Source organism: Notothenia coriiceps, unplaced genomic scaffold (assembly GCF_000735185.1).
Source record: "Notothenia coriiceps isolate Sejong01 unplaced genomic scaffold, NC01 NC01_scaffold00020078, whole genome shotgun sequence".
NCBI lineage: Eukaryota > Metazoa > Chordata > Actinopteri > Perciformes > Nototheniidae > Notothenia > Notothenia coriiceps.
The window spans coordinates 360,833-373,919 of NW_011352779.1; the positions used below are offsets into that span (position 1 = coordinate 360,833).

The 13,087-nt window shown below is 39.5% G+C and overlaps 2 protein-coding genes and 1 long non-coding RNA gene across 3 annotated transcripts; 2 read left to right on the forward strand and 1 right to left on the reverse strand.

Annotated features, from left to right (window-relative positions):
* The first annotated feature begins 424 nt into the window (after positions 1-424).
* Positions 425-4,311, forward strand: LOC104952467 (uncharacterized). Its single transcript, XR_799114.1, has 3 exons — positions 425-453; positions 1,012-1,015; positions 4,241-4,311. It is a non-coding gene; the product is annotated as an uncharacterized lncRNA (long non-coding RNA).
* Positions 4,312-7,501: 3,190 nt separating this feature from the next.
* LOC104952466 (E3 ubiquitin-protein ligase RAD18-like) lies at positions 7,502-8,320 on the forward strand. Its single transcript, XM_010779286.1, has 2 exons — positions 7,502-7,685; positions 8,172-8,320. Exons 1-2 carry the CDS (start codon positions 7,523-7,525, stop codon positions 8,300-8,302), a joined length of 294 nt encoding a protein of 97 aa, XP_010777588.1. The 5' UTR covers positions 7,502-7,522; the 3' UTR covers positions 8,303-8,320.
* A 925-nt stretch (positions 8,321-9,245) lies between these two features.
* Positions 9,246-12,243, reverse strand: LOC104952473 (G protein-activated inward rectifier potassium channel 3-like). The gene is made up of 3 exons (XM_010779293.1): positions 12,049-12,243; positions 10,337-11,549; positions 9,246-9,442 (listed from the first exon to the last, which is right to left on the reverse strand). Exons 1-3 carry the CDS (start codon positions 12,241-12,243, stop codon positions 9,246-9,248), a joined length of 1,605 nt encoding a protein of 534 aa, XP_010777595.1.
* Between the last annotated feature and the right edge of the window lie 844 nt (positions 12,244-13,087).

A 13,087-nucleotide genomic window follows, 5' to 3' on the forward strand; every position in this document is an offset into this window, starting at 1 on the left:
ACCTGGTAACTGACGAAGTATGATGACACGCTGTGCTTGCTCACTTCCTCTTCAACCCTTACCATCATTGTGCTACAATTGTGTCGGCGCGTGTTGTGAATTTCGGCAAGCGATGGAACAACGTATATGAGTGCAGAAACTCTAATTACTCCTCCAACACTCCCACCACATTGGAGCTGACATTGCCGCCTCAACTAGTTCACAAATCAATTATAACGTATAGCCTGGGATCAAGGTATTGGCAGTCTAATCACTTAACCTTATAAAGTTCATGTTGCTAAAGAACATGATTATTCACCTTGATAGAGTTAAAGTATTGCAGTACCTGACCAAGCCTTTGTTTTCTGATGCATCCGTCCTTCCACAAATGACTTCCCTGTTTGATACGAGCTGACCTGGTCGGTACTATAAAGCGACCCACGAACTGAGCATCAGGCGTGAAAAGTCACTGCTGTCGCTCCACTGCAGTCAGAAATAAGGTTGATATATGTTAAAAAAGAAGCATTTTAAAATGACTTTAATGTATAATAAAAATACTATACAGAATTAACATCACAAGATATCTGTATATAGTGTGTGTTTGGGAAAAACGGTTTTCATATTCATGATGCAGACTCCATTTCTTTGGGAAGGTTGAATAGCCTTTGGTAAAGATACATGGTTTTATTCATTGGTTTCTGTATTTGAGGTTAAACACTACCCACGAAAGCTCATAAAGGAGATTACTGTAGTAACAAAATCATCTTAACTCCTGTGGTGGAGGCTGAACAGTAATTGAAAAGCAGGGCGTGGGCAAAATAATAATCAAAAGTTTGGGCAAGTGATCAACACAAAAAACAAAGACAGGATATGGAACAGCACTGAGGGAAGAGAAAAGGACAAAACACTGCAATTAACACTCAAAACTTTGCTATCTGAGCCTTGCGCCTCTGATATTGTCGTGAGCAAAAGTTGAGACACAAAGGATGAGACACTAGATGAGACACCATAGAGAGACACATAGATGAACAGGTGCGTTGCAAAGCTTTTGCCTGTGAGTGTTGGCTCCCATCGGTACACATGTAACACTTTGTTTTGTTTGCAGGCTTGTAAGGTTAGACTAATGGTGTGCATTTGTGAGTTACACATGATACGTTAAATCTCAGGTACAGTTTCACAGACATAAGGGATGCAGAAACACGCTTTACAAAAGGAATACATCAGGCATTGTGAGATGCAAAATAGGGGTTACTGCATTGTCAACATTGCATGCTAGTGGATTTACTATCCCAGTAGCATTGTATGTTTTAACTCCAATCACAACATTTTTTTTGAGTTGTTAAGCTCAAACACCCACATATCGTATCACTAAAATAATGTGTCACATTAAAGGCTGCATCACCCGGAGTGTTCACTGTGTGCATGCTTCTGTGCTGCTCTTCTCCAATTCCTAATGCTGGTGGAGTGAGTCATCCACATCCTCCACTGAGAAATCAAGAGGTTATCACGGCAGTGCGGCTATTTATAGAACCTTCCTCCTATGAGTCACAACCATTTTTCAACCCATTTTGAAGTTAGAACTGCAGAGTTGTTTCCAACAAGCCTTTTATCTTGCTCGATCATTACAACATAATTTTGGATAATGTTTTCTAATCTGCTATTTTAGCTTGACCTCTACCCTGAGAATTAATAGCATAGACCTGGTATTGATTTCTGTGAGTAATAGTACATAGCAAATGGAGAAAAAACTCTTAGAAGGACACTTAAATAGCCAAGTAGCACTATTGAATCAATTTCAAACAATCTTCAGTAGTATTTACAGACAAAGATATCATCAGTTTTACATTTCCATTCCACCATTTGCTGCAAAATTACTCACTGAAGATGGCAATTCTGTTGCTGGTAGATTGTTATGGCAGGGATATGAGGCTGGCTCTAATGATGGCTTCTCGACTGAATTTCTTTTCCTTATAGATGAGATGTTTTGGTGTTGATGTTTTGGTGTTGTTTTGTTTCTTTCCGTTAACCGTCAAGTGGGAAATAAGTATTTTTTTGTGTGTTTCTCTTAGTATCCTAAGATACTGTTATGTTTGGCTGTGAAAAAAAATTATTATGAAGGGCAGACCATCTATTTTATTTTTTATTTTTTTTAGAAAGGGGCAGGTCACATAAGATTTTATTCTTCTCCCTGCTCCTTTTCGCTCAATGGTGTTTTGGTAGAGTCATGTTTTCTTGGCAATTATTGTACATTTGGTTTTGCGTACCATGAGCGGGACAAATAAAAAGGAAATGAAATGAAAATGAAGTAAGATTGAGATTACAAATCGTGAGGATTTTGTTTGACATGAAAGTATACTATGTCTTTAGTTCCCAGAAGAACAAACCCTACTTCTCAACTGCATTACCGTACTATAATTAGTCAAATTGACAAAAATGGGGCGAAGCCTGCGAGCTAGTTCAGGCAGTCAACTCGAGCACTTATGCTGCATTCATACATAACGCCCTTGCCACTCTACAACCAACCAAACAGAGTCTCCTTAATATGCCGCTCTATTTAACCTGCCAGTTCTCTCTCCATGCATTGGTTGCTGCTGCTATTGCCGCAGCTACCTTTACGTCGCTGCTGCTTGCCTGCCCCACCACCACCCAGGCTTCCACCCCAGCTTCCACCTGTAGGCTCGGGGGTTAGTTATTTGATCATCACTCATCGTGCTATGTATATCTGTGGAGTGATGATGCCCGAGCCTAGTCGCCAAACTCAACTATATGCTGCTTCTAATAAACATGTTAAAGAAACACGTGAGTTGTCTGACTGAAATAACATAATGCACTTGGATTACCTCTCAAGCCAAATGCATGTCCCTTGAGGATTTTCCTACTGAACTAGAGCTGCCTGGAAATGGAAAAATAAATGCATTGATGGGTTTTTGGAAAAAGTGTCTAGTCTTAAGGCATTTTCTGAAACGTCCTTTTCTTAGATATGACTTTTAAAATCTTCCCAGACCAATTTTTCTCCTGATGTTAATAACTCAAGGACAGACTTGCCTTTTGGTACTTTGAGGTATTGTAACAGAAAATCTAAATCATCAAACAGGATTTCCAACAGAATTTCAAAGCAGAGGTGGGCTGCCAGGCTTCAAATTGCCTCAGAAGTTAGAAGGAAAGGAATAAAACACAAACCTTCAGATAAAAAGAACAACGTTTTTACCACCTGATGTTGCCTGTGGGGAAATCAAATCAGAGGTGCTTCATTTAAATCCTGTCATTGTCTCATGCTATATTGTATATCTCTTTTAAAAGAAAAAAGGCATAAAAAAAAAGAAAAGGCAATAAAAAGGAAATACAAGATTCTTGGAGCGAGTGTATAGAGAATGTCTTAAATGTAGAGATGAACTGTACTGGAGAACCAAAGTGGAAAGTAATTGTCTAGATATGCTGCCTTTACTGCTTTGCCTAGCATCTTCTTTTAAGTGTAACCCAATATGACTCACAGCTCCAAACTCACTCCAAAAAGTAGAATGTGATAGAGTACTAAGAGTAGCCCTCCTTAGTCTTACAAGAGCAGGAGTTTGCACCACTTTATTAGAATGGAAAATCACACCAAAGTGTTTCCAAGTACTAGTAGCTGTGAAATACATGGTGTCACTCAAAAGAAGAAAGCAACAAACAGTTACCAACCATTTCAGTGAACAAGACGTGTCAATTTGAATTATATTAAGCGGTCCACGTCTTTCAGATAAGAACTTGCATTTATGTTTTGTCTGATGCTGCGGGTCTAGATTTTATAACTTTGAAATGGGGATGTTAACACCAAAGCTTTAATGCACACAGTAAATGAGGGAACTGTAAAAAAATAAATAAAAAGGAATAATGTAAACTATATCATTACCAAGTTTGACTCAAAGTTGCTCCTGTATTTCCAGCAAGGATCATTATCATGAATTGCATTGAAGTGAAAAGGAAAAGAAAGCAGAGGAACTGCCACAAAATACAAGAATAGCACGGACCACTGGACTGCACACCAGCACTTGTTCTCAAGACGTGTTGAAAATAAAGGAAAGGCATTATGCTGAAGCATGCACTAGCCTGTTCACACGTGTATTTATTCTATCTTCCCCAAAATACAAATACTAGTATCTCAATTATGAGTAGATTAATCATGATAAATCACAGATTATTAGGTCCAATTATAGATATTTCCTGACAGTTTCATCAGTTGACAGCAGAGACAAACTCCTGAAGTGTCTGAAAAAAAACAAAGATCTTACTGTAGTTGGAGTGAACGTCATCAATATCCTTCTCAGACTGATTCTTTGTGAAAACCATGACCTGCAACAAATTAGAATTGAGAAAATAAGACAGGACGATTAGCATTGACTAACAGTCCTTAAAGAAATAAACATATGATAACATAATATTTAGAAAGACCTTTCCTGTAGTTTGGTTTAAATTATCAATGGTAGTCTGTATTGTTTTTTGCAAACCTGCATGCAATGCATGTCATTCTAGTCCAGGGTTCATACACTTTTTCACCAATGACTTTTCCATGACTTCATGACCTTTACCTAATTTTCCATGACCAACAAAATTACTCTTTCTCAGCGGTACCACTGAAAATTGTTTATTTTAACATGGAACAGGAAAATAAGGTCTGCATATGAAACATGTTGTGCCTATCTAAAACAAATCAAATAGGCTTACTGGCTTCTACACGCTAAAGCCACTAAAATCTCTCACCAGCAAAACACCTCGTCAGTTAAATGCCATTTTACGTTTCATTATACGATACAGTAATTATTATCATTATAGTATTACTATTTCGGCGATTAGCTAAAATATAAATTATATTTGATGCAACTTTAGTTACATTTCCATGACTTTTCCAAAACTTTGGAAAAATATTGTTTTCCATAACTTCTCCAGGGCCTGGAATTTGCATTTAGAATTTCCATGATTTTACCAGGTTTTTAATGACCGTAAGAACCCTGCTAGTCACCAACTGTTGATAAAGTGACGATCCCTCACTAAAACATGAACATGTTTTAGTGAGGGATCGTCACTTTATCAACAGTTGGTGACTAGCAGGGTTCTTACGGTCATTAAAAACCTGGTAAAATCATGGAAATTCTAAATGCAANAAAAAAGTTTTATACTAGAAAAAAAAGAAAAAAAAATTTATTGGTAAAGGAGGAACCCGCAGGAGGCGCGGGGCGGCAGTGCAGAGAGGACCTAGACTTTATCTCACCTGTTGATCTCGTAAAAATGTCGCCCTTCTATCGAAAACGAATTCACAAGTCAATCCATTAAAATGGAGGAGTACGAAGAGGAAGGACAGAGGTGACCAGTCTTGTGCACAGGTCTAACGAACAAATATTTGACACGCCGGGTGTGAATGTCTCGTGTGTCCCGTGAGGTTGACCTTTTTGTTTTAAACCATTTCTTATAATGTTCGTCAGAATCAAATCTTTTTTTCCTTTTGTAAAATTTAAGTATAGTCTATGTAAGGCTAAGGTTAGTAAAAATTCCTAACGGTGGTTTGCCTGGGAAAGATTCAGATATACGTTTGTGTGCTTTTAATGAAAGTGTTTTCATTTCTACCAATAAGAAGTCCACATTACGCGAAATTCGCCCTTACATAATTTTCGAAAGAAAAAAAATTTATCTTCGTTACTCATCACCCGTTCATTACACTAAGTCCCTTACGAGTGTTTTGAGTATAGCTATTGTGGGTATGGACCTTTAGGATTGGTCTATCTTGCGTCTCCAGTTTGTTGTAATTTTGATTTCCATTAGGAAATGAGACAAAAAACATACTTCTTGCATTTACAGAAAATAATATGATACAGTACTATTACGTCTGGGTCTCTGTGTTTCATTAAAGCTCGGCTCTGTGTGTGTGTGGAACGAGCCATTTTTTGTGCGCACCGTTACCGGAGATCGTTGTTAGCTTCTGGTACTAGCGAGCTACGCTAACGGATATAAGGAGTTTTTTCAACAACAAAGTGGAGGAGAGTCCTCTCCTGTCAGACTGTGAGACTCAGTGAGCTAAAGGACTCTCTCAGTGTTATCTCAGTGGGTCTCCATTAATGTAAACAATTATTTTCGAGGCACACAAACATGATATGATCATTATAGTTATACAAAAATAAGAGAATAAATAAAAAACAGGTATGAAATACTATATGACATTAAAAAATGAATAAAGTTTAAAATTGGAGTGATTTGTAAAATATCCATAGAGGAATAGTAAATCTGTTTACAGTTCTATGTTGAGAGATGTATCCATAGATCTCTTAATTTTGCTCTCAAAGTGCACCAGATTGATGCTTTTAACTTCAATATTTAAAAATCTTCTGGCCCGACTTTTTTTTTTCTCCAAAGGGGGGGCCTGACAGAAAAAGTTTGAGAACCACTGGGCTAGCCCCTGATGACTTAATGAGAGAGTATTGAAGTGACGTGTAACACCAGAGGATATTGGTCTTCCTGATTGAACTTGCGCTGAGCTACATTTGTCAAGCAAAATACATTTTTAAGATTTTTGGAAAATTAGAATGATGTGAGAGGTGTAAAGATTTGCACTGATCTTATCAAGATGCCATGTCACAATTACTAAAAAAACATATACAGATCTATTTATGTATTGTATTAGTGTTTAGACTGGATCTACTCTACTTGCTCATGTAGTGGCGTTAGATTGCATCGCAAAAATGTAAAAAGGAAAAACTACTTTTTCATGGTTGATGAGGCTACACCAGCAGTTTTCTCTTACTTCCAGTGTACAGTATATGCCAGACTATGTACTTTAAATGTCCTGGATCTACAGTTTGTATATTCCTTTTGGTGTAAAGAGATGACACTTGATTTATGTCTCAGTGTAAAATGATATATATTGCTAAGTGTTGGACTGTCACTTCAAGGTTACAAATGAGCAATTGATGTACATCATTTATTAGACCGCGTCTGTGACATAATTTGAGAGACTGATCCTTGTCAGTGGCCTTTAAACATTATCCAAGATGTCCATGCATCATATAAGAGGTTCTGTCATACTGTAGGTGATTTTTGAAGCAGTGTAAAATACTTGATCTGGAGCAAACCTTCAGGTATGAGTTGCTGAAGTTTTTATATTCTGGTCATATCTAACCAGCTTGCATGAGAAGGATTCCCCTTGATACCAACCTTAATAACTTGCACTAAATGTCTTAAATTCAAGAGAAAGTATATAATATAAAATAAAACATTTGACAGCCTTTCTGAATTTAACAGGGTTCTAGAGTATCAGAGGTTGGTCCTCCACTCGGCTGATGAATTGCAACTCCCTTCCATTTATTCATTTTATCACCCATTTCATTTTGTTATGACCTCTGCCGAAGTCATATCATTTTTAGAAAAATATGATACTTTCATGTAGTGCAATCAAATGATTTTCTGAGCCATCAGCCACTATCAGGCATTATCAAGTTGTATCTGGTGATAATTGAATCTAATAAAATAATCCTATCCATATGTCTGTTGCAGCTCTTTAGACAATACGAGAAGTCCAATGACGAAGGTGGTGTACAACCTGCTGTCCATGCAGGAGCTGAAGAGGAGGCTGAAGGAGTGCCATCTCTCAATGCAGGGTCCTCGAGACCAGCTGATCAAAAGATACCAGGAGTTTGTCCAGATATACAACGCCCAGTGTGATTCACTAAACCCAAAACCAGGTGAGGGCATTTGTCCATTATTCCATAGGGGTGATACTGTATTCATTTGCATTCATGCGTGTATAGGCCGACTTACATGACTTGTCTATGCATCTAATTGGATTATATAAACTCAACCACAGTGATATAGTGTGAGGAAAATGGTGTTGACTGAATCACTTAAACATCCCCTCACAGTTCTCATTATACATGCGTCTTAGTTTCACACCACTTAGTGAAATCTTCACAGCCCACAGCAATATGCTTAGCTAGACACTTTATATATGATGAATAAGCACGCCACCTCCACCAGATTCAACCTATGGAGGTCTGAGATCACTTTTGTGTTTTAAACCTTTTTATTAAAACTAGAACATTTTAAGATGTGTGCACAAAATTGATCTTACTGGTGTTTTTAAACTGCAACCTAATTGATCAAAGGCTTTTTAGTGGTTTGAGTGCACATTTCATATAAAGGACAATATTTGTGCTTTCTTCTGTCAACAGCTGAAGATATTGCCAAAGATGTGGAGTCCAACGAGAAGATCAGGAATCAACTGAAGGCTAAAACCAAACCTGTGTGTAGTAACTGTTTACTGGGTTTTGTGTGGGCTAGAATTCCATGTTGTTTTTCTTAAGATAATGTATTATGCCACTTGTGCGACTGTAGAACATGTTTTAGTGAGGGATCGTCACTTTATCAACAGTTGGTGACTAGCAGGGTTCTTACGGTCATTAAAAACCTGGAAAAGTCATGGAAATTCAAAATGCAAATTCCAGGCCCTGGAGAAGTTATGGAAAACAATATTTTTCCCAAAGTTTTGGAAAAGTCATGGAAATGTAACTAAAGTTGCATCAAATATAATTTATATTTTAGCTAATCGCCGAAATAGTAATACTATAATGATAATGAATACTGTATCGTATAGTAATGAAACGTAAAATGGCATTTAACTGTTTAGATAGGCACAACATGTTTCATATGCAGACCTTATTTTCCTGTTCGATGTTAAAATAAACATTCCGAGTAATTTTTTTGGTCATGGAAAATGAGGTAAAGGTCATGGAGAAGTCATGGAAATGTCATTGAAAATCATTGGTGGAAAAGTGTAGGAACCCTGAAATATGAAATTAGCTCCAGTACAACCAGGTCAGACAATGCAATGCTGCCTTAATGAAATGTTAATGCATCAGTAATGATAATTATATAATCAAATATGTTGTAACAAAACACTGACAGGAACCACTCTTAGTTATGAGGGTGTTTTTTGATACTTTGTGAAGCCTGTGGATTCAAACTTTCTGGTGTTAATGGGAATAAAAAACAAGCTTGTAAATATTTGGTGCTAAGGTTTATTTTTCCACACTAGTTTTTCAACAACCCATACTGTAAATGACCACAGCCAACGACAAGATATTTATTTTTTATTTCAACACAACACGAAAAACAATTGCTAACATATTAAATGATATATTAAAGTAAAAACAGAGATTTTATCTAATAAATATACAACAGAAAAACAGTAATTATGGCTGGCCTGGGTAACTTAATAAAACAAAATCAACTGTTAGCCAACATTTCTAAAATACGATTTCTTTTTCCTTTTTAGTGCTGATGTCTTTTGAGCTGAGTTGGGACATTTGGACCTCAAAGGTTTTATTGAATGCGCTGTAGTCCACACGGAAACCCCCTTTCTCCAAAGAAATGCACGACTCAAATCTGTGTCCCCAGAGGACCTCGTCCTCGGTGTAGGACGTCCTCGCCTGGCACGTCATACCTGCAACACAAACAAGCATTAGTGGATGACGTAAATGTTACTTTGTTGGGTAAAAAAACATGACATTCAAATTCATCATTTGCATCGGGACACATGTGCTGTTTAAGGTTATGCTCAAACAAGAATATGTCCACTAATGTATATATGTTTTTTGCTATTTTTTGGCGTACTATCCACATTTTGCAGACATTTCGACCAATTTAAACCAAGCTTTTTCAGGAACACTCTTTGGTCTTGTTTCTCAGGGTTGATTAGAAAAACTAAACTTTCCAAAAACACACATTTTACTTTCATAAAGCGAGCATTATCAACGGGGTCAAAAGCAATATTGAGGATACTTCACTCAATGTGAATGTTTCAAACATAAATACCATATTTTAAGTTAGTACAACATGTATTTCATTTCAAATCAATTGACGCAGAAATATGAGTTGAAGTTGCACACGATATTAAAGTGACGATATTATCAGAATAATTATGTAGACACAACTCATAAGAATTATGTTTTACATTTACATTTTTATCTTGCAACCATGCATCAAATTAAGTAATGGTAAAAGGTCTGAATTACTTTTAGTGTAAGTGATCAGAGTAGCATGGTATTACCACATCTATGGACAATTTAGCTCTTCTTTCTATACTGTTTATATTTGATATCATATTTTTCATTTTATATTTACTTTGAATTTTTAGTTTAATTCTCTGTTACTCTTTTAAAGTATATTTTATTTTATGTCTGAACACACTGATGCTTCTTCTGTAACAAAATAATTTCCTAAATTGGGATCAATAAAGTATCTATCTTTTGGGACAACTGAAAATGCACTTTTCAAATGTAGCTGTGATTCTATGGACACTACTAGTTGTAAGACAGCACACTGTTTAAAAACCCACCGGATGCTTCCACGATGCCCTCCAGGATTACGATGATCTCAAAGCTCTCCCTCTTCAGCCGCTCCGCTCCCACCTCCCAGAAGGGGCTGTTTTCATTGATGAAGTGTGTGATGGTCTGCGGCTCCACCAGCAGCAGCCGGTCCCCCCCGGTGTCGTAGCCCAGATTGATTTCCGACTGCTCCAGTGGGATGAACTCTCCCTCCTTGGTCTGCCTGGACTTGATGAGCTTTGCGCGGATCTTGGCGTCCACCATGTGGCTCGCCCTCAGATCCCCGATGCGGAAGAGCAAGCACAACTCCTCGTCCCGCTCACATATGACGCAGTGCTTGCTGAAGATCAGAGTCTGCGCTCTCTGCTGGGGCCGGGAGATTTTAACAAACATGCAGCCCACCATCAGGGCGTCGATGATGGAGCCGAGGATGGACTGCACCATCAGGAGCACCGCGCCCTCGGGGCAGTGGGCCGTCACCATCCTGGAGCCGTATCCAATAGTCCTCTGGCTTTCTATTGACAGCAGCAAGGCTGAAAGGAAAGTGTCTACATTTTGGAAGCACGGATTCCATTCAGGGTCATTAACATGTGCAATATCGTCACGCAACCAGGCACCAAAGTGGTAGATCGCCCCAAAGGCCACCCATGTGAGAATGTAGCACATAGTGAAGACGAGGAGGAACCAGCAGAACTTGAGGTCCACCAATGTGGTGAAGATATCAGAGATAAACCGGCTCTTTTCTATAATACGTCCTTGGGTGACCTGGCACTTTCCATCCTTGGTGACATAACGCTGCCGCTGATTGCTGACGGTGACATGTGAAGAGTGGTCGTCCCCGAGAAGCTTACAGCGCTTCTTGTGACTCCTCGCGACATTCAGCTTCTCGATGGCAGACACGGGAAAGTCTCTGCTGCCAGCGGAGCTTCTGGATTGCCACCTGGAGCTGAAGCGCTTGAGGTGTCGGCTGCGATGCCAACGGTGAGGCTCGGGCCTCTCTCCTTCTTCCTCCACTGGCTCCAGAGGAACTGCTTGGATCATTTTTGTTTGTGGGAGATCTTGCTCAGAATAAGCGAGTGCATGGGAGGACTGGCTGCAGGGACTCAGGGAGGGAGAAGCCTCACGAGATGGGGGGAGTGATGAGCACTTTACATAGTTCAAGTTGTGGATGAGAGAAGCTCTTTTTGTGGTTATCATGGCGGCGACAGAGGATTTAGCTGTATCCTAAAAGGGGGGGAAAAGTACAATATTCACAAAATGCAAAAGTAAAAAAACAGTAATTAGATTGAGAGGTTGATTCCTAACAAAGGCTCTCCAGTTATAAACAATCCTTACAAACGTGGCTCTGGATACTGGTGATGTGGCTACACTGTGCCAGAAACAGGAGGCCAGCAAGAGCGCACACAATTTGAGGTTTGTGAATTATTAACAGTGGGGATGGAACCGGATTGATTTGTTCACTTACTACCAGCAAAATGCTCCATTAAGTACTATTTTGGTCATGTATTTTTTGATAATCACCATCAGGGGAGCACTGGTTCAATCCCCACTGCAGTCAGCAGGTCGTTGTGTCCTTGGAAAAGACACTTCGACCCAAATTGCTCCTGTAGGAATGCCCACTGTACTAAGTATTTTTGTGTGAAAGCGACTAACAAGTGACGTGTAATGTAAGAAGCTCAAAGTTAAGTAACAAAAACAACTTTTTCAACAAAGAAAGCTTTACCTTGTGTGAGTAAGGGGTGTAGCGGATGGTTTCTGACTGAGGTCGGGGAAGGTATGCCAGCAGATGTTTAGCAGTGAGGGTCTGCGTTGCGGGGATGGTGTTCCTGCGTGGCTCGATCCTAACAGGGCTTCTTCTTCGACTGTTGAACTCAAAGCTGGGTAACGTCTCTCTGCTGCACATCACCGTGGAGAGCATCGCTGATGTCCTCAAGGTGTTGATTTACCCTCAGGTTGTGCCCCTGCTGCAAAGATTAAAGGCTTTATTGTCTTGTCTTCAGCAGCTCCTGCGTTAAAGGTCCCATGTCATGTCATTTCTACTGATCATAATTCCATTGTTGAGGTCTACTAGAATAGATTTACATTGTTCAATGTTCCAAACTCACATTGGTTTCTCAAACAGCATCTCTGTATAGTATGTGTATTCACTCTCTGTTCTAAACGGCTTGTTGGAGCTCCTTCCTGCCCCCCCCTCCCTGTGTGCCCAGTGTGCTCTGATTGGTCGGGACGTTGCGAGGCTCGCTGCTCAACCATCGCCGAACACACACACCCGCAGCCTGGCTGGGAGTTTTTGTGGCGGTGCCCAGGCGAGTTCCGCGGTGTGTCGCCAAGCCCCACACAGACATGGTCAGCTCCTCGCCAGCAGCGAGGGCCTCGCAACGTCCGCCGAGGTGTGTTGGTGTGAGGAAGTCCTGCGATTGGGTCCAAATAGTTATCGGTCTGTCGGTGGTGTGGTTTGTTTTAGTGGATCGGGGTGGTTTATGTCTTATATAACCGATGAAGTAATCAATGGAAAATTATGAAAATTCTCTTCAATGTGAGTTTTTGTGGTATTTGTGCGGTGTTGTCTGTGTTAGAGTTTACTCGCTTTTGGTCTTAGGGGTTAGCTTTGAGGTTCTTGATGCTCTGCAGACCGTTGTTCAGCTAGGATGTAGAAACTGTTGTCACGGTTTGTAACACACTCTTAAGGGTGGTGGGAGCGGTAATATGAGCGCATGTAGTAGTCGTGGTGTAGTAGATCCTAAAAGCGTGTATGGCATTGT

What these genes read in the sequence shown, in the direction of transcription:
- LOC104952466 (XM_010779286.1), top strand. Translation starts at nt 7,523, where the DNA reads ATGACGAAGGTGGTGTACAACCTGCTGTCCATGCAGGAGCTGAAGAGG. An exon ending in TTCACTAAACCCAAAACCAG is followed by an intron (nt 7,686 to 8,171) that starts GTGAGGGCATTT and finishes TTCTGTCAACAG; the next exon opens with CTGAAGATATTGCCAAAGAT.
- LOC104952473 (XM_010779293.1), bottom strand. Translation starts at nt 12,243, where the DNA reads ATGCTCTCCACGGTGATGTGCAGCAGAGAGACGTTACCCAGCTTTGAG. An exon ending in ACACCCCTTACTCACACAAG is followed by an intron (nt 11,550 to 12,048) that starts GTAAAGCTTTCT and finishes CCCCCCTTTTAG; the next exon opens with GATACAGCTAAATCCTCTGT. An exon ending in GGGCATCGTGGAAGCATCCG is followed by an intron (nt 9,443 to 10,336) that starts GTGGGTTTTTAA and finishes TTTGTGTTGCAG; the next exon opens with GTATGACGTGCCAGGCGAGG.